The sequence below is a fragment of the Bos grunniens genome, chromosome 12 (assembly GCF_055505025.1).
Source record: "Bos grunniens cultivar Pamir isolate PY7600 chromosome 12, Bosgru_T2T1.0, whole genome shotgun sequence".
Classification (NCBI taxonomy): Eukaryota; Metazoa; Chordata; class Mammalia; order Artiodactyla; family Bovidae; genus Bos; species Bos grunniens.
The window spans coordinates 80,777,505-80,798,494 of NC_141176.1; the positions used below are offsets into that span (position 1 = coordinate 80,777,505).

General features: G+C 43.5%; 1 protein-coding gene across 21 annotated transcripts in view; it reads left to right on the forward strand.

The window, feature by feature from the left end:
• The window catches only part of MBNL2 (muscleblind like splicing regulator 2), a 161,740-nt gene that overhangs the window by 31,368 nt on the left and 109,382 nt on the right, over positions 1-20,990 (forward strand). For 9 of the 21 annotated variants that reach the window (XM_086330304.1, XM_086330309.1, XM_086330306.1 and 6 more), the window contains exon 2: positions 19,351-20,128. The exons of 6 other annotated variants lie outside the window; for them this stretch is intronic. In XM_086330304.1, coding sequence (XP_086186430.1) covers positions 19,955-20,128 — 174 coding nt within the window. In that variant the 5' untranslated portion in view covers positions 19,351-19,954. Of the gene's footprint in view, positions 1-10,483; positions 10,675-19,350; positions 20,129-20,990 lie in introns of all 21 variants that reach the window. 6 more of the 21 variants (XM_086330305.1, XM_086330310.1, XM_086330307.1 and 3 more) reach the window with 1 other exon arrangement.

A 20,990-nucleotide genomic window follows, 5' to 3' on the forward strand; every position in this document is an offset into this window, starting at 1 on the left:
TATGTATCCATCTACTAGTGCCGATTCCATATACTGTGATTCTTTTTCAGAAATTTCTCTCTGTCCTCATCTATGTCTTCTTCAGATAAATTTCAAAATCATTTTTAAGTTCTTTCCCATAATCATAATAACCTCTTCCAGCAACAAAAAAGTCCTTTTAATATTTTATTAAAATCATGTTGAATCTATAATTTTGTAAGATCTAATATTCTTAAATGATAAGAAGGCACTAATCTAAAAATCTCTCAGTTTTATTCACTTATTACTTTATATCTCCAGATAGTTTGTTAATTTTTATATCTGTCTAAAACACTTTCAGTTGGCATTATTCCCATTTGTTTTATGCAGCTATTATAAATGGTATATTTTTCTTTTTTGTATTCTACGTGATTATTGCTATGCTGGAGAACAAGAAGACTATTGGTTCCATTTAACTCTATTTAGTTATCTCATTTCTGGCAGCTCAACAGAACTCACTTTTTCCTAGTGAGAATTAAATTTAATTCCCTTGGATTTTCTAGGTATATAATCATATCATCTGAAGATAATGATAACATTTTCTCTTCTTTTCCAATAGTTATGCCATATATTCCTGTTATATATTAAGGTATTGGCTGTTGTGTTTCCTGACTGTTTGAAAATTTTGAACAGCTGATCTTCTGAAACTTCTCAAAAGCAAATAGTTAGTGACAGATGTTTCTCTCTATTTTATATCCTGCTATGAATGCAGGCTTCCCCAGAGAATTTTCAACTAATAATGCAACCAGCAGTAGATATTTCATCTTGCTAACTGAAAGTTCAGACCCTTACACATCTCATAAATATTAGTTTTGATGTATTAAAAACACAGTTCAGGCTAGTACATTTAGACTGCACAAAAGTTTCCTTTATAGAAAATATAACATATATACATTTAAAATCAAGAGAATCTTTTTTTTTTGGTTTTGTCTCATTTATCCATCTATCCATTTTATCTACTCAACAGATATTTATTGCATCTTGTAATTAAAATAACGAAATGAAAACTACTCATCCCAACCATAGGGAATCTCAGCTTAGACTTATTCGGGATATATGGTTTGTTCATAGTAGTGTACCCTCAAACGTTCATGACTTGATTAAATGATATCAAGCAGAAACATATGTAGATATTAAGCTCACATTATATTCTAAGAATTTCCTTATGAGGTAAAACCTCTGACACGTGAGTAAAATCTACCGTCACTTGTGTGTCTCGTTCATTTGTTACCAAGGAAATGAAATGTATTCCAAGTTTACTAGTTTTCACTCTATTAGAAAAAATCCTTAAGCTAATCCTCCCTTTAAGGAATAATGATGCACAAAAATTTTCTTTTTACAGTTACATCATACTTCTTTTTATACTTATTACAGAAATTATCAGATAGTGTTTTTTTTTTTAAAGTTTACATTCTAGAAAATGCACTAGATTTTTTTCCTTAGGGGTTTTTCCAATACAGTTTTTGCAAGCATATAGAAGTTTGGTTGATAAATGTTGCTGAGTAAGAAGCATTTAGATATCTAGATTAAAATATTGTAACACTGAATCATTTCCAAATTTGTTAACATTTGTGATTTCCCTTTGAAAAATCACAATTCACACCTAGAAATATGAAAAAAAAATTCCAATTTTTGAAGCATGATGAAGGATTTTGTTACATTATGTTTGGAAGGGAGGCATTTAGCAAATATCAGGAGTAAGTAGCTGATGAAAATTTTGGTTATAAAAGTTTAAGATAAAAACTAACATTATTAACTTACTCTAACTTATCTCTGTAATAGCCTCTGAAAAACATATGCCTCAATACTTTTTCAGTCTAAACGTTTGATTTAAACTTAATTTTGACTTCTTTTGACCTTAAACCTAGTCCCCCATTCTGTCATGTTTAATTCTTATATGTGTGGGGATATAAAATGATCTGCAATTCCAAATCTGCTTTTTCGTTACCATATTATCCTTAGTCATATTGTAAATTCCTAAGAAAAATAGTTAATTTGATGGATTTCTTAAAGCAAGATTATCTCTTGTCCAAGTGAACAAATTACAGCTGAAACGCAATGGACACCACTTCTCAGCGACATGAACAGTCCAAGTGCTTTTGACCAGCTCTGATTTTATAGGAGATGAATTGGTACATTAGATTGCCCAGCCCCAAAGGTAACACCAAGTCCAGAGTACACCCCCATGATCATTTTAGGCAAGTGAATGGCCTGGAAAAGCTTTATTTTCTTTGAGGAGGGTTAGTGATTCAGATGAAATCTTTCGCTGCAATGAACTTTGTGTTCCTGCTGCAGTTAACAAACTAAACCCCACTGGATCACAGGTCCCTAAAGATTCCTCTCACTACTAGGCAAGAAACACAATCCCTAGATGTTAAAAGTAGAAGTAGCAGCCCAGGAGACCCTGTCCTTCAGTATTTCTCAAGTTTTTCCATTGAGGCATCATGATAGCAGAGGAGAGAGGAGTTGGTCTCCTGAGGCTTAGAAGGACTGACGGAACAGGTCTCCTTATTTATTTGAAGTCTTCTAAATCTTGTCTTCTCTGTGTATGTATGTTAGTTGCTCAGTCGTGTCAACTCTTTGCAACCCCACTGCCTGTAGCCCACCAGGCTCCTCTATCAGATTTTCCAGGCAAGAGTACTGGAGTTGATAGCCATAATTGATATGGGTTGAATGGGGGGACATAGTTGATAGCCCCTCCTTCTCCAGGGGGATTGAACCTGAGTCTCCTGCATTGCAGGCAGATTCTTTACCATCTGAGCCACCAGGGAAGCCTATATATATATATATATATATATGTTCTAATATTAAAAAATAACTTTAAATGACTCACCCTTTTTACCCCCAAACTTTTAAAGTAAAATCAATGTTTCCGTAAACTACACTGCATGTTTACCTTTGGCCTCGTAGCTGCTCACAGTTTGAAAACCACTGCTTGGTCGTTTTTTTATGACTGAGTAAACTCACCCCCAAATCTCCTGGCTCACATGTCACTGTGCAAAAGCTCTTCTGACTCCCAGCCCTACCCATTTTCTGACAATTAGGCAATTAGGCTACTCCCAAAGGGCAGGCAAGTACATTTCAGAGACTCTTTATACTTTTCCACTTTGGAAAAAGAGATGCTGGTTGCCCCTTCCTTCTAGAAACTGCCTGGAATCTGATGAACTAGCTGTGTTTTGGGTGGGTAATGAGAAGAGCTGAGCTAATTATCCATAGTTGGTCCATAGTCTACCCAGGGACTTGTGCATTCAAACACTCCATCTTCTTTCTGACGTGTGGTAAGCAGAGTGCTTCTCTTTCTGAAGGTCACCATTGGGTAACCTAAAGCATCCACTTAGGTAAGCGGGCTTCCCAGGTGGTACTGGTGGTAAAGAAGCCACCTGCCAATGCAGGAGCCGCAGGAGATGCAGGTTCGATTCCTGGGTCGGGAAGATCCCTTGGAGCAGGGCATGGCAACCCACTCCAGTATTCTTGCCTCGAGAATTCCATGGACTGAGGAGCCTGATGGGCTATATGCAGTCCATGGGGTTGCAAAGAGTCGGACAGAACTGGATCAACTTAGCAACAGCAGCAGCAGCAAGACAAGCCAGAGGGAACCCTTAAAACTGCTGGCCTGGGGACAGGGATCTTTTTTATCAGCTTTCTTTGGACATATCGGAACTACCATTTGGGAAGCTAGATGTGACCTGGGAATAGCTGTTAGCAGAGCTGACGAGGAGTTATAGTGCCAGGCCCAGGGAAGAGCGTGGAGCCAGGCTTAATAGATGTTTGCTGCTGCTGAGTCATTCTTCCTGGAAAAATCGGTGCAGACAGGGTTGTCTCTGGCCAGGGCTGCAGGATTGCCACTGGTCTTCATTGAAGTTTCCAGCATCAGTGGCCATCTTCCCACCATTGCTCAGGAAGGACCCTGGGAATGAAATCCTCACACTGGTGCCCTGCTTTAAGTCTTCCAAATGCTTTCATGGACAGCTGATCAGTAGAGTCTTAGCAACAAAGGAATGGGGCAAAGGAAGTCTGCATTTTAAAGGCTGGCCCAAGGGCACGTGGTTGTGTAAGCTGCGATGTCTTTGACTCTCAGTATTGTGGATTTGGGTAAACCATCCGTGTCTCCCTTAGACGCACACTGATGTTCAATCCTGAGAAAGACATTCTGACTGCTGCCAGGAAGACCCATTGCAATAAGCAAAACCCCATTTACCCATTTACTTCTACACATAAAGTTTTATTGTCATCATAAAAATTATTTCCAATTTCATCTCTGTTAGAGACTGCATTAGGAAAATAATATTTTAATTGTAAAAGCTTTACTTTGTGGTCAAGTTGCTTTTTTATACATAGTGTTAATGACCAAAAAAAAAAAAAAGATTTGGGTACTGGAATAGGCAAAGACTGTTAAGTGGGTAGGCATAGGATGATCTGCGTATCAGAGAAGGTGTTATTCAGACTCCACCTTTTTTTCTCTCTCTTATTTTATCTTGTCACGTTTGGTTTGATTCAAAGCCATTGGTTCTGTTTGAGAAGGAGGTCAGACTGGTTTCAGGAATAACCAGCGTTAGAAGAGCAGTTGAAGCGTGCACGTGGGAACGCGGGTGATAAAATCATTTTGAAAAATAATGAACAGGTAACTCGAGAGCTTGTCATGAGGGTGGTATCACAGGTTATACCAGGCTATTAATTTTCCGACTCAGCAGTACATCTCTTAAAAAAACACCTAAAGGAAAACGGATCTGTTTTGGAAAGAAATGCCATGGGCAGAGAACAACTGAGGAGCTGAGGGACGTCCACAGGTTGGGTAGACCTGGGAAAGCAAAACTACTTAGACATTTAAATAAAAATTGTATGTCTGGAAATAATGTGCAAAACATGTAGTTAAGAGACCAGTGTTTAGTGTTCATACTTTGAAACAGATGCCTAAGGAGTTCTTGGTTTACCTACAAAATACCAAAGCACCCACCCTGTCTGGTGTCTGCTTGCTCGTTTGTCGAATGACTGAGCGACCGCCATGTCAATGAGGGAGCACAGAGCTGGACACGGTGTGGTCCTAAGGTTTGGCGGTTTGCTCCTCCATTCCCCGGAAGGCAGGAGAGCCTTTGTCCATTCCTCAGTCTCCCCTTCCATAAAATGGGAAGAAGCACGTTTGCCACCCCAGAAGTTGCCCGTGACTGGGAGCGGTTCCGCACGTGACCCGTTTTTTCCTCTCCCCGTTTCCCTGTGGCACTCCTCCGAGTGGTGGCCCGGTGTTGCCATGGTGACATAGCACAGGGTGACGTTGCTTAGAAATAATGACAACTGGCGGCAGCAGGGAAGCAGCGCCACGGTGGTGATTAGCCTCCAGGGAGTGCCCTGTCTGGGCAGAGCGAAGCAAAAGGAGGAAGGAGGGGTTTCACAAGTCGTGAGCCGATGCCACCTCCCTCCAGCAATTAGCAGTTGTCACCCCTGATAATGCCCAGCCTCAGCATGCTGGACGTTTTTATAGAATATCCCTTTGGTTGCCAGATTTATCCTTTTTTTTTTTTTTTTTTAAATTACTTAGAACCCCAAGTTGTAAGCACAGTAAAGTATTTGTTGTCCATTTCGATTCCAGCAGTAAGCTCAATTTCCTGAGAGATAAGGGGAACTGTTGACTGCCACCGTCTTTTGTCGCCTGCTTTGTACTTGGGACTTGAGTCATGCCTTGTCAATGGCGACTTTAAAAAGTGTGGCAGGAAATTGATTTTCTTTTTTTTAACTTCTAGGGTGAGTGAAATGACAACAAAATTAAAATCTTATTTGAATAGATTGGTCTCTCCCTGATCCTGAATTCCTGGGTTCGGTTTTTCAGCTGAAGTTGAATGGTGCTCTGTAGGGAAAAGTTTTGGGGGTTAGATAGTAATGAGGTACTATCACCTGCATGCCTGACGCTGCTGGTATCTTTCCCACAAGGCTCAAAAAATAAGTAGCATTCTGCATCCTTCTGGGGCCTTCTGAACCCTGGGAACATCCAATCCAGACACCCCCCGTGTCTGGTTCTGTGATTGTATTCCCTGAAGTTAGTGGGATGTGATTGGAAGTGAAAAGAAGTTGGTGGGCTGGAAGGATCTTCCCAGCAGAACCTCCCTGGGATGGATTCAACACCGGCTTGCAAAAATCAAGAAGAATGGGTACCTAGCAATGGCCGTTACTTAAGGGGACCAGGGCAGAGGAAAATCTACTGTCTCTAGTTTGCCTTCAGAGATACGTTTAACCCCAGGGTATCCTGTGTTGATGGTCTCTGCGTGCGTGCTAAGTTGCATCAGTCGTGTCCAACTCTTTGCGACTCCATGGACTGTAACCTGCTAGGCTCCTCTGTCCATGGGATTCTCCAGGCAAGAATACTGGAGTGGGTAGCCATGCCCTCCTCCAGGGGGTCTTCCCTACCCAAGGATCGAACCTGTGTCCCTTATGCCTCTCCTTCATTTTTAGGCAAGTTCTTTACCACAAGCACCATCTGGGAAGCACCATGTGGCTCAAAAACTGGGCCTTCACTTGCTGGAAATACCAGGGTCTCTTGGAGCCCAGTCTTACCAAGCAATAAATTCACTTCCACTTTTAGCAATCTTTATTTATTTATTTTGCTGAGAACCTTCAGGAACCAGTAGTGCTTCCATTCAGAAAGTTCCAGACCCCTCCTTGAGGTCTGAGAGCAGAGCAGCTCCCACCAGCACAGCATGAAGACAGGACTGGGAGTGTTGCTGAGTTCCTGGTGCATGGTAGCGCTCTACGTGCTGTTCTGGTGGGAGAGAGAGCATGAAGAAGAAGAACTAAACCCCTGGGGTCCTGAGACCTAGATCTGTGTGCTTTCTGCCACCTGGGACTGCAGTGTTTAATACCTGCTCCTTCCTGGGTGCTGAGTACAGAGCCTGCACAGAGCCTCCTTGAATCTGAACTCTGGTGCAGGAACACAAGAGCTCCCCAAAGACCCCTCCCCTTTCCCTCTCTTCTCCCCTCCCCAGCCCCACCAACACACACACGCCCTTGCTCCTGTTAGATCCCTGGGCTCAAATGGCCTGGTAACAAATCTAGGCCAAACCCAGCCGGGCTGATAAGATTTCCAGAAGAGGTCCTAAAAATACATTTCTCCTTAAATCAGCCTTGCCAATGACCGTGCAATCACAGAACATTAAGGGCAGAAGTGGCCTTAGAAATTGTTGCACCCTCTCGTTTTTAAAGCTAAGAAATCAGAGTCCCAGAGAACTAACAGCAAGAACAACAGTGGCTGAGGGATGTTTCAAATCACATCATGAAGAGGGAACAAAGCAAACCATACAGGCGATACAAACTGTGAGCTGCATAGTATGTTCTTTTTACTTATTTGTCTATTCAGCCTTTCACTTATTCAGCAAATATTTATTGTGTACTTGCCCTGTCCTGAAGTTTTGATGTTGCCCTAGATGGCAGGGATACAGACAGACCCTGCCCTCAGAGACATCACATTGTGCTTGAGGGAGAGCTTGAGCAGATAGGTAAGTAAATATGTTGAGTGTCAGACAAGGAACAGGACTTTGGAAGGGAATAAAGCAGGGTGAGCTGGAGTGAGGGGGTAGGACTGATGCATTATCACATCAGGAACTTGGCAGCTCCTGCTCTCAGGTTGCTGAGGGCAGGTGGAGAAATCATGTATTTCAGAACAAGTTCACGCTGTTGCACTGAAGTGGTGCTTCCTGGGCTGTTTGACACCTGTGGCTTTATCTCTCTATCCTTGGGGGACATCTCAAGCCCCACCTCAGCTGGTCTCAGCCTGTACCATATCTCTTCCCGGACTGAGATATAAAGGCCAGAGTAAGAACTACTCTACTCCATCTGCCTGCCTTCCAGCCGGAGACCAGTCTGCTGCCCTTGCTCCCCTCTTCTATTTGCCCCAGTCTCAGAGCCTTCCACCCCACCCTGGCCAGTGCCCAAGTCGCTCCTCCTCCTTTGGGTGCCTCTTCTAGCCCAAACCCCATCCTGCCATTTTCCCATGCTCCCGTGCGTTTCTTCTCCTTCCACTCAGAAGACTAAGGAAATGGGGGAGAGTGATGGAGAAGCAGGTTCTTGCCTCGCTCCTGGGGCTCCACAGAGGGTGGCTTTACGATGCTGAGAGCAGATCTCAGATTCACAAAGGTCGCTTCCCTAGAAGCCCACCGGTGATCAAGGGCCATCTGCCTGCTGAGCACCAGAGTTCAGAATTCTCCTGGCTGCTCCATGATATTCTTGCAGCCCCAGGTATTCTGGGGAGCCCCAGACACTGAGCACCTTGTTCCCCAGCACACTCCTCCCCCTGTGCTAAACTGCCATCTGCAGAGGCAGTGGTGACATCTGCCACCACCAGTTGTCCACGTACCCTTGATATCGGGGCATTGATCATTTTTGACTGCTCAGTCCACCCTGAAACTCTGCATGTCTCTCCCATCACCTGGATGTAACACTCTTCAGAAAACCCTTTGTCTCATATTACTCTTTTCCTCTGGTTCCACCTGCTCCTCTTCTTTCTGTCATCTCTAAATAACTGAACAAAGTGTCTTTGACCCTGTCCAAATCTTTCTTTTTTCTCTCCTACGTATATGCGTGTGCTAAGTCGGTTCAGTCATGTCCGACTCTTTGCGACCTAATGGACTGCAGCCCGCCAGGCTCCTCTGTCCATGGGGTTCTCCAGGCAAGAACACTGGAGTGGGTTGCCATTTCCTTCTCCAGGGGATCTTCCTGACCCAGGGATTGAACCTGTGTCTCTTACATTTCCTGCATTGGCAGGTGGGTTCTTTACCACTAGCGCCACCTGGGAAGCCCCTCCTAGATTATACACACAGATGTAAATATTATTATAAGTATTTCTCTTTTCTCTCTCATTTTAGCTGTTCTGTGGTGGTAGCTATCATTTCTATGAATAGTAATTCCAACTATATACCCATGACCACGACCTCTATGCCCCAGTTTCCAATTTGCCTCCTCTCTCCAACTTCCTTCCTCCTGGGCAGAGCATCACTGTCCTCCCGCTCACACAGGACCACATTTTGAAGTCCTCTTTGACAGTTCCCTTCACTGCATTGCTCAGTCCTAATCCCGCAGGCTCCTCTGTCCATGGAATTCTCCAGGTAAGAATACTGCAGTGGGTAGGCATTGCCTCCTGCAGGGCATCTTCCTGACCCAGGGATTTTCCTGCGTCTCCTGTATCAGCAGGCAGATTCTTTCCCATTGGTATAAGTTTGGGCCTGAAGTGGTCCTTTTCTCCTGGACCCTTGCCAGAATCACCAACCAACTTCACCACCTGTGAGCTCTTCTAATTCTAATGCATCCTAAGTGATCCTCCAGCTGGGGACTTGTCTAGATCTCAAGCGCTCCCCAATATCTACCTTACTAATGATCCTGATACTTTATAACAGAGTCTACTTACTCAGACTTACTCAGCACTGTCAACAGTGGACATAGCACTGCCCCCTGTAGAGAACCTTGGAAATTTAAAGGAGCATTTTCCCCTCATCGTCCTAATGACCAAGCAACATCTCTGGAATGTAATGGGTGGAAGTAATGGATTTTGACATCTTGCAATGGATATGACTCTCTGGGAGTGAAAAACTAGTCTGTGTGTAGTGAGTGCTGAGTGTACAGCTGGACATTCACATAAGTAAAAATGCTATTCTGTGTAATCTGGGTCAAGATCTTAAAACTCTGTTTCACGTATTTGCACGAGTGTTTTTTTCTAATTGATTTTGTATTTTTTGGACAGCCGATAGAACTGAATTTTTCGAGAATGCAACTATGTAAATTGAGGCAAGATTGTTCTTTAACTTGTTAGGAGCTTTAACAGGAATTGTTTGGCCACATCACCTGTCACACCTACGTCAGTTTGCATTTGTGTGCCCATCACACAAGATAAGTTGTGGATATCCAGCACTTCATTCTGTCTTCTGATATACTTTTGCCTAAGCTTGGACATTCTAAAACACACATTTATTTTATAAATAGCTTTGTTGTTGTTCGGTCGCTAAGTCGTGTCCAACTCTTTGAGACTCTGGGTTGCGGCATGCCAGGCTCCTCTGTCCTCCATTGTCTCCTGGAGTCTGCTCAAATTCGTGTCCATTGAGTCAGCAATGCTATCTAACCATCTCACCCTCCGTGGCCCCCTTCTCCTTTTGCCTTCAGTCTTTCCCAGCATCAGAGTCTTTTCCAATGAGTTAGTTCCTCGAATCAGGTGGCCAAAATACTGGAGCTTCAGCTTCAGCAACAGTCTTCCCAATGAATGTTCAGTTGATTTCCTTTAGGATTGACTGGTTTGATCTTGCAGTCCAAGGGACTTTCAAGAATCTTCTCTACTTCCTTTGATATTTAGTTGTATTTCAGTTATGACAATATATTGATTTTTCTTAAATGTGTGTATGTTGGCTAGATTATGTATGATTTTCATCTGTTGGTAATAAAAGTTATGTTACAAAAATTTTGTTCAAAGGGGTAATTGGCCTTTGTACATGTACAGGCATATGAACGAGGCATTCGGCTGGTGATTACAGAAAGGGAGAGAAAAGGAAAAGGGTCAAGCGAAAAGCAGTCCTGGCCACCAGAGGCAGGAAATGGAAGTTCTGACAAAGGGTTCCCTGGCTTTCAGGCCTAGATGGCTTGATAATTAAACTGACTGCACCCACTGGGTCCTGGACTTCCAGGAAACCGGTAAGTGCTGTCAGTCTTAACTGGTATCTAATACAATTGCTTTTATTCTAATAAGAGTAGCTCCTAACTGAATTATAAATGTTTAGATAGAACACACAGGCATAGCAAAAAAAACGTAATTTGAATACAAGTATGTGTTGAATCTGTTCCATCTAGCTGTAGTTTCAGGAGTATATTTAGAAATCTCTCATCTTCTAACTGAAGAGGGGATTTTTTCTCTCTGTCCATTCCTGGAAATGACAATGAAAATGGGCTGGAAATGTTTGTGCAGGAAAAGGAGCTCTGGATTTTATGAAGTTTTCACTTGTACTGTAAGATACCAGGTCCAAGAGGAAACCTTTTCCTGGGGGAATTTCTCCTTTTATTTCTGTTATCATGAAACGTTGGCTTATCTGACTTACTCCGTGACCTTGAGTGCCCCAGTGTTTAATTTCCCCTATAGAAGTGGATTTGAAAGTATGTTGAAAAGAACAAGTATCATATGAAATGAAGACATCACTGGTAGCCCGGGTTCTTTCCCTCCTTAGAATCAACGAGGGTTTGGAGGTAGTTTTTGAAGACCATCCATCAAAGGGTTGTCTAACATTCTCTGAAGGACTTCATACTTTGTACCACCTTCATGGAAAGAGGCTCTACTTTCTTTAAGCTACAGTTCATTTGCTTTGCAAAAATGTGTAACAGTGAATAGGAGTCATTTCCACCAGTGTGTGTGTATGTAGGAACACAGATGTAAGGCAAGTTGATATCTTATCTAGCACTGATAAGAGTTAGACACCAAACAGAGAGTCGTTAAAATATACTAGTAATTATACTTTGGTTGCAGTACATCCATTTATGGTTTACTGCTGAGCACCTGGGAAGCCACATATATACTGCTAATTATATTTTGGTTACAGTACATCCATTTATGGCTTACGTATTGGTTGGCCAAAGAGTTCATTTGATGTTAATGGAAAAACTCAAATGAACATTTTTGGCCAGTGTTTTCAATCCTCATGATTCCAAACAAGGAAACCAAAGCTCAGAGAGCTTAGGTGACATTTCACAGCTATTCAGAGAAGCAGAGGAGCAACTGACTGGAATCCAGGGTAGAAAATTTCATTCTTACCCACGTGTGTGTTCAGTCATTAAGTCGTCCCCGACTGTGACTTCATGGATTGCAGCACGCCAGGCTGCCCTGTCCTTCACTGTCTCCTGGAGTTTGCTCAGCTTTATGTCCACTGAGTCAGTGATGCTCTACAACCATCTCATCCTCTGTCGTCCCCTTCTCCTCCTGCCTTCAATCTTTCCCAGTGTCAGGGTCTTTTCCAGTGAGTCCGCTCTTCACAGCAGGTGGCCAAAATATTAGAGCTTCAGCTTCAGCATCAGTCCCTCCAGGGAATAGTCAGAGTTGCTTCCCCTTAGGATTTGACTGGTTCTTACCCATAATCCGTGCCAGAGTTTCAAAGCACGATTTCATTTACATTTCCAATATATTTTTTAAAAATCTTAAAGGTGTCTGGAAACAAAAATCTTTTTAGGGACAATCACTTTGGCTGCTGCCTTCACTGTCTTTCTTGGAAAAGTCAGTGAGGTTCTCTATGGCTTTGGCAGTTGGGACCACAGTGGTTTCTGTATTTTTACTGGTCCTCTGTGGTTCCTGTGGGAAGGGACCTCTTCTCAGGGGCTGTGATTAGGGCGGGATTACACCACTCCTGGAGGTCAAGTGGCTCTTAGCCCAGTGCCTCGGATGGTGCTGCCCTGGGTCCCTCTCCAGCCCAGGCATCTTCATCTCCCACTCAGGATGCGCCGAGTCAAGGACCAAGGGAGCGCACACGTGGAGAGCTATTTTAAATTAAGCTCCAGAAATAGAGGTGGGGATGTTCAGATTTTAAGCCACTCACAGGAAGGAAAAAAAAAAATCATTCTTTTAAATGATGTATTTTAAGAATTTAAAGATTAAAAATAGGAAATCCTCAAGATTTTCTCCACATTAAAATTTAGAAAACTCTGGGAGACATGGTTTCTTTATTGTAATTAGATTTATGCAAAATGAAATTAAAGGCATCCCATAAATTACTTAATGGATAATGAGTCCTTGACTGTCTGACTCAGAAATCGGTTTGTTTTGCAAGGATCCTTTAATCAGCTCCCTGGGAGGCCGTTGTCTGGCAGACAGCTGAAATACCTTAGATGACCAAGAGCCGGCTGGAGGGGTTGTATGCCACACAACTATTTTCCTTAAGGCGGTCTTACGTTTTGATCAGTCTCAGGCTCAAGATCGGACATGATGAATATGTTTCCCTTCAGAAACGTACAAACTGGCTACAAAGTGTGGGTGAGCCAAGGACATCTGGGGTTCTCAGACTGGGCTTGTCTGAGGGATGTGGCCTGTGGGGAGTTCACCAGGGTCAGGGAGGAAAGAACCTAAACTCTCCCCTTAACATCATGACATCACAGAGCGGCTATAACAAGCCAACGTGAGCAGCGAATTCTTGCCTACAGTCAAAAGTCACAGCTTTCTGAAAAATCTAACACCTACAGGAGTTTTCAATATGTTTTGAAAAATGAAGTGTCATGTAAGTGAAGACCCTAAAAAAAGCTTGGGATTCTTCGGTGCCATTGCACAGCGAGTCCACTGGCATTTCAGGAAATACTACAGAACCTCCTTTCGGTATCCTTGAACTTCAGTCTTGCCTTTCTTTGAAGATGAGTCGAGCAGTGATGCTCCATGTTCGTCACATCTGGTGCTGTCTAGAGAAGGTGGCTCCTCTGTAAAGAGCTCTGGCCTTATGGACTTGGGACCCAGCTGTTGGTCGCCAAGGACCGCTGGCGCCCTAAGATGGCCCTCTCTCAGACAAGGGTCCTGGAAACAAAGCTCGGTTTATCCCCACCAAAGGCCTGCTTCATCCTGAACAAAACCCGCAAGCTATGAGACAGTCTATTTTTCAAATTCTCTTAGAAGCACATCTTATCTGGGGCAGATCTCCCAGGTGTTTTCTGTGTCATCTAGTTTTTTGTTTGACTGATCAGAAACACAGCCGCTGGGAGAAGCCCTCAGCCAGCCCTCCTGCAATTGTTGGTGTTGGAATCAGTGACCCCAGGACCTGGCCATCAACTCAGGGCAGACATCCGGGTTCCCTCAGAGCCCAGAGGATGCCAGGCACCCAGGAGGATGGCAAGAAATGCTTGCCCCAGTGGTGCTCCAACTTGAGAGTGCCTCAGAGTTAGTCCTGGAAGGCTGGTTAAAACACAGATTACTGGGCCCCACACCCAGGACTTCTGATTCAGGACCTCTGGGCTGAGACCCAAGGATCTGCATTTCTAGCAAGTTCCCAGAGGCTGCTGGGACTGCTGGCCCATGTACTACACTTTGAAAACCGCTGGGCTGAGGATTCAGGGTTTTGAAGCTCAAATAATTTATCCCTGGGGCATCTTTTCACCTGCACCCTCATCTTACTTGGCAGCAGCAGGGTAAGCCCGTGGGACTTGCTAGAATTTTCCTACAGAATAATACTGGCATTCTCTATTCAGAGCCTTATTCCTTTAGGTTAGACTTTGGTCCATGTGTTAGTCACTCAGTGGTGTCCGACTCTTTGTGACCGCATGGACTATAGCCCACCAGGCTTCTCAGTCCATGGAATTCTCCAGGCAAGAATCCTGGAGTGGGTTGCCATGCCCTTCTCCAGGTGGTCTTCCAGACCCAGGGATCAAACCCAGGTCTCCTGCATTGAGGGCAGATTCCTTACTGTTAGCCACCAGGAGAGCCCAACTTTGGTCCGTATTAAAGTGCAAATGGACCAGGAGGAAGACCAGGACTTTATTTGACAAAGATTCGTTGAGTGTGTTCTATATATCAGGCACTGAACTGAACTCTGGGGATTTGAAAATAGTGGTCTGTTGTCTCAGATGTTAATGCAGGAGACCTGGGTTTGATCCCTGGGTCAGGAAGATCCCCTGGAGAAGGGCATGGCAACCCACTCCATATTCTTGCCTGGAGAATCCCATGGACAGTGGAGCCTGGAGGGCTACAGTCCATGGGGTCACAGAGAGACAGGACTGAAGTGACTGAGCACCCATGCGCGTCTTTTCCACACAGACACATTTTAACAGGGGCCCCTCTAGGCAGATGAACTGGAAGATGCCACCCCCTCCCCCCAATTTCCCCCTCACCCAGGGCGTTGGGAGCTCAGTCCAGAGCTGTACTCTCACCAAGCCCTCAAGCCACCTAGGTTCCCTGTCACTGCAGCACCCAGGGTGACTGCTGGGCCGTGAAAGTGTCTCATTCAGTTCTGGGTTAGCAGCAGCTGGAGGAAGACAGCAGGCCCAGGCCTTTGTAGTGACACCGTGGGATCTGTGCTTGGGGGAACCGTCTCTGGGGGTTCCCTCCGGCTGCAGACTGAAGGCGACCTGAGAAACGAGGGGCGCTCTGGATACGCGGCCCCGGACGAGCGCCCCCTGCAGGCAGTTCTGTGATCTCCACGGCACCGTCTTGCTCTCAGAAGCTACACCTGGAGCAGATCCACCGCCGGCAAGACTCAGGTCATTGATAGAGAACCACTGCAGAGAGGAAGCTTGGGAGTGCATTTCTTCAATAAATATTGATAGAGCAGCTTCTCCTTTCATCACCTTGCATTGGGTCAGCACTTTACTGTTCACAGAGTGTCTCTATGTTTCTTTTGTAATCAGTCCTTCATGACAGCAACCATATAAAGTAAGTAGAAACTACCAACATTTTACAGAGGAAGAAACTGGGTCACAGAGAAAATTGACCTACCCAAGGTCAGATGAAGGAGCCCTGGCAATATAAGGACTAGAAGCTGGCTCTTAGGCCAGGGTTCTTTTCACCATTCCAGAAAGTTCTGTGGCTAATAGAAGAAATGCAAAAGCCCTTACGGCATCAGTTGAACAATAATGCAAACTACATATATAATTCTGAATTTTTTTGGAGAGGAGTTAAAAGGAAGCTACTACTACTACTACATCGCTTCAGTCGTGTCCAACTCTGTGCGACCCCACAGACGGCAGCCCACCAGGCTCCGCTGTCCCTGGGATTCTCCAGGCAAGAATACTGGAGTGGGTTGCCATTTCCTTCTCCAATGCATGAAAGTGAAAAGTGAAAGCGAAGTAGCTCAGTCGTGTCCGACTCTTCTCGACCCCATGGACTGCAGCCTACCAGGCTCCTCTGTCCATGGGATTTTCCAGGCAAGAGTACTGGAGTGGGTTGCCATTGCCTTCTCCAAAGGAGGCTAGTGAGTTTAATTTTAATAATAATATTTAATCCAATTTGTTAATAATATTATCAATTCACCATGTAGTAAATATGAAACAATATTGAGATTTTTCATGTTCTTTTTTTCTCATACTAAAAATACACACCGTACTTGAAATTGGTGTGTATTTTATACCTGGGCTTTCTAGGTGGCTCAGCAGTAAAGAATCTGCCTGCAATGTAGGAGCTCCAGATTCAGTCCCTGGGTGGGGAAAATCCCCTGGAGGAAGAAATGGCAACCCATTCCAGTATTCTTGCCTGGGAAATCCCATGGGCAATTTTATACTTAGAGCACATCTCAATTAGGATGCTGGATTTTTGTTGGAAAGATTAATACTTGACCTGTATTTAGATTCCGTGAAATTTACAACTGAAAAGTAGATTCATAGTTGATCCGAGCATACTGAAAAGTTTTCCAATAAGTATACTGAGGATCAGTTTTTAAGTTAAATTTACATTAAGAAGAAATAAAGAATTTAAATTTAGTTCCTCAGTGGCTCTAGCCACATCTCAAGTGTTCCGTAGCCATCTGTAGCCAGTGGCTTCGGGTATTGAAGAGCAAAGCCCTAACAAGTAACCCTGCCTCGCTGGAGCCTCCAGTCTGGTAGGCTTGGTATGTAATTTGCTGTGTGTTAGTATAGTTTAGTCTTGTCCCTTGGTTACCATGTTATTCATCCTCACCCATCATTGCCCATCTCCTTTGGTGGGCTCCCCTGACCTGATTTAAATCTGCTCTCAGTTCCTTATTCCCAGAGCTGCTGCTGCTAAGTCGATTCAGTCGTGTCCGACTCTGTGTGACCCCACAGACGGCAGCCCACCAAGCTTCCCCATCCCTGGGATTCTCCAGGGAAGAACACTGGAGTGGGTTGCCATTTCCTTCTCCAATGCATGAAAGTAAAAAGTGAAAGTGAAGTCACTTAGTCGTGTCTGACTCTAAGCAACCCCATGGACTGCAGCCCACCAGGCTCCTCCATTCATGGGATTTTCCAGGCAAGAGTACTGGAGTGGGGTGCCATTGCCTTCTCCGTCCAGAGCTGCTAGTTGTATCCATTCTTGAAGAGGGAGGTTGTGATGGCCTGAGGGAGGCGGTATCTTTGATAATAGTAGTTCTGGAACTCTTAGGATTGAAACAGAACAAGCTGGGAGAAAGAGCAGATTCACCAACAGTTAGGATAGCAGTATATTTAGCTGCAATCTGATGCACTTTCTGGAACATCTTTGACTTACACTGGACTGGCTGTCAGAAACTTGGCTCCTCTGCTTTTAAAAGCAAGTTCATCTTGATAGAGTCTGATGATCTAAATTCCGATTGGATTTTCACAGAAGTAGAAATGGCACTCTGGTTCTCCCGGGGTGGGGGGGTGGGAGCAGGGAACTGTCTTTGTATCTAAAAGTATGAGCAAAAGCATACCCCATTCACTGGACTGGATTAAGAGCGTTGTTCCGGTGTGGTTTTCAGGAATACTTGAGTAATAATTCATTGGTGCTTGAATCCATATTTGCCGATTTCTTTTCCTACATGTGAAGGGTTGGCCAAGACTGTACGGCTTTGAGGATGAGAACCCATCTCCTGCATCTTTGTTGTTCTATGACCCCCAGTAAACCCAGGTCCTTAGGACTCAGGGACGCTGTAAAATTTTGCAAGTATAAACTCCACGTGTCCAGCCTCTCACTGTGTCTCCAACATTATTGGAGCCTCATCTCCACTGAACACACCGGCAGAAATGTTTCCTCACTCATCCTTTGTTCTCATGTGGGTTAGAGGTGGGGGTTGAGTTAAGAGTGCAGGTCCAGGCTGGTCGGTGAAACCTGACCTAGAGTCAGCTTGGTTATTAAATTCCTCTTCTTAAACTCTTGAAGTTAAGATGGTTGAATGTTAGCTTCTGGGAACACAGTGCTGCCAAACAGACAAGCAGGAGCCTGTCAGGCCCCTCAAATATTTCACAGTTGGAAGTTAGGAATGTGTCACAGCTTCCCCGGTTGCCGATGTCCTTCAGTGCACATACAGTTACAGCTCATTCAAACACTTCTACTGACAAGGAAGAGAAGGGTTGTGATGAAGAAGCGTTCTTCCCATCCCAGGAGATGTCCCACTAAATATTAATAAACGATCCACAATTAGATAAGCTTGGCAGATGCCATTGCAGGCCCTCCCCCCATCAGAGACGCATTCAAGGCTGAAAAAAGCCCTATTGCAGGTAAGCCTTGTTCAGCTTGGTTTACCTGGAGTTAACTAAACCTAACTGGCGGTCAGACCTACTTTTTCAGTGAACACTTGTGAACCACTCAAGGATTATTGCTCTCTGAACTTATTTGGTACGTGATGATTTTAAATAACCTACTTCCAGCCTCCATTAAGTTTTCAGTTATAAATTTTTTAAAAGGACATCAAGGCTAAGGAAACAACTAAGGTAGCCTGTGGCATACTCAATATATGAAAATGACCAACTTCTGTTATTTAGTCTTTCATTCATGCTGCACTCAATGTTAAATTTTTTAATGTTTTTATAATTTCATAATCCTTGAGATATTAAAAGAAACTAAATGGGCTGATTTTAGAAATCTGAATTGATCAGTCATATTTTTGTTGTAGATCTCAACTCCAGGATTCTGCAGAACCAAACATTTTTAAGTTGTGACTCTGTTAAAAACTAAACTGCACTAAAGTAAAATGAACTTGCGTTCATTCACTTAGTGAGTGAGTCTGCCATCAGCTAAATTGCTCGATAAATACTTTTTGAGGACCTAATAGCCCTGATCTAAGGTGCTAGGGAAGCGGAAATGAAAACTACAAATGGGAAAGAAAGCAACATTACCATCAACCAACTATTAAAAGTAGAGAGAAAGTATGAGAGATCTGAGAATAATATCAGGAGGGGTCTACCTATCCCTCTCTAAGCTCAAACCTCTGTGAACTAGAAAGGACGTATAGGGTGAGGAGTGCACATTTCATCCTGAATGACAATATATCCTTATTAAATAGAAGAGACACATCCCAAATAATTGTTTATAGCATTTTCAACAATAAAATCAATGGCCTAAATGTGAAATTAATTGGAAGCCACGGTTCTAATACACTGTTTTGGCGATTAAGCACATTAGATTGAATTGTCTCAGAATGCCTAATTATTGTGTCTGCCACACTCATCTGTTTGAGTCATCCCTAACTTTTGGACTGCTGCCTGGATCATTTCTGCAATACAGTTGCAGTTTCGTATTCTTCTCTTTCTTTTAATGCATAACTTCTCTTACTATATTCAAAGCTCAAAGCTCTAAACTGCACTTTTGCAAATTCGAGATAAGAGCTAAATAGTTTGTTCAAGTGTTGAGTCCATTGAGTTGGGGTGTAAGTTGATTTTATTTTTTAATTGAGAAATGTTTTATAGTATAGGATAGTTGATTCACCACTTATTTATGTTTTGCAGCTTCAAGATTTAAAAGTGCCTGTGTGAAGTCACTTTTGCTGGAAACCACACTCCAGGAGCTTTTTGTTCAGATCTTGTTTTTCTGTCAAATATACATTACCCTGACCTTACGAGTGGATGAAGATACCTCAACTGTCTGACTTTGCCAATTGCTTGATTTCAGAATTTTAAACGGTGGAAGGAGAAAGAAATCCTCCTAAGATCTGAACATCTCAGTGGCTTATTTTCCAGCTTCGTCAATAGCTGTGAGTGTCAGGACTAAATATTCTCCCAAGGAGTGCCATGATATTGAGGTCACTTTATTAAAAACAGTTGTGTCTGCGAAACGATCAGGAGACTCGGACGTTTGCAGTCAGAGATGACACTGAGCATGCTTTTATTGCGGCCCGCAGTCTTCGAGTGGGGCATATTGATTGATGAGTGACTGCCTGCCGATAAATTTTCTCCGCGCTCTGTATCCTGGATTGGACTTCATTAAGCAATTTATCACTTACCTTCAGACTTACATGTGGGATTTTTCACAACAATAGTTTTGGAATCATTGGAACTTGGATTGATTTCACCATTTAGCAGGGAGGAACAGGATCCCAGTTGTTTTCTCATCATGGCTTTGAATGTTGCCCCCGTCAGAGACACAAAATGGCTGACATTAGAGGTTTGCAGACAGTTCCAGAGAGGAACCTGCTCCCGCTCTGATGAGGAATGCAAATTCGCCCACCCCCCCAAAAGCTGCCAGGTTGAAAATGGAAGAGTAATTGCCTGCTTTGATTCCCTAAAGGTAAGAGAATGCATTTTTAGGTAGTCACATCAATGCCACATTGGACTGTCAAACGGAATGCTTTTCATTGTACTTCTAACGATCGATTTTCAATCCTGTTTTTCTTATTTGTGGTGATTATTGGGAGATTTGCACTCAGATTTTTTTCATGTCAGGCACATATAAATTTTTTACAGATCCATGTTTAAATTAAAAATACATGATGGTGTATTTTTGGTCTGGCATGACATTCATGTACTCAAGAGTTTTAAATCAAAGTCTGGCTTGTGACAACTGAAGATAAATATTTTATTAACGTTTGGTCTTCTGGAGGTTATATAAAGGTGAAGAAATTGAATGTGTCACTTTTACGTGCCAGTTACTCTGATTCACCTCTTGAAGAATTTCTCCTCTTGTGGCTTGCTTTCTTGACCAAGGGCTTCCTAAAATACTTCTTAAGAGGTTTTTCGCTCTCTTTGGAAATTTGCCATGGCTAACAGGAGTTATTAAATACACACTCAGCGCTCCCTGAGAACCTACCATGTGTAAGTTAACATATAGCACATCAGAGAAGAAATGAATGTGCTTCAAGTTGGTATCCTTGATGAGCCCACTGTCTGGTAGGGAAAATACAGCAAATGGCTATAATTCAAGACAGAAAGGGTGTGTGTTTTGTCGCTCAGTTGTGTCCAACTCTTTGCGACCCCATGGACTGTAGCCCTCCAGGCTCCTTTGTCCATGGGGATTCTCCAGGCAAGAATACTGGAGTGGGTTGCCATGCCCTCCTCCAGGGGAGCTGCCCAACCCAGGGATCAAACTCGGGTCTCCCGCATTGCAGGCAGATTCTTTAACATCTGAGCCACTAGGGAAGACCAAGACAGAA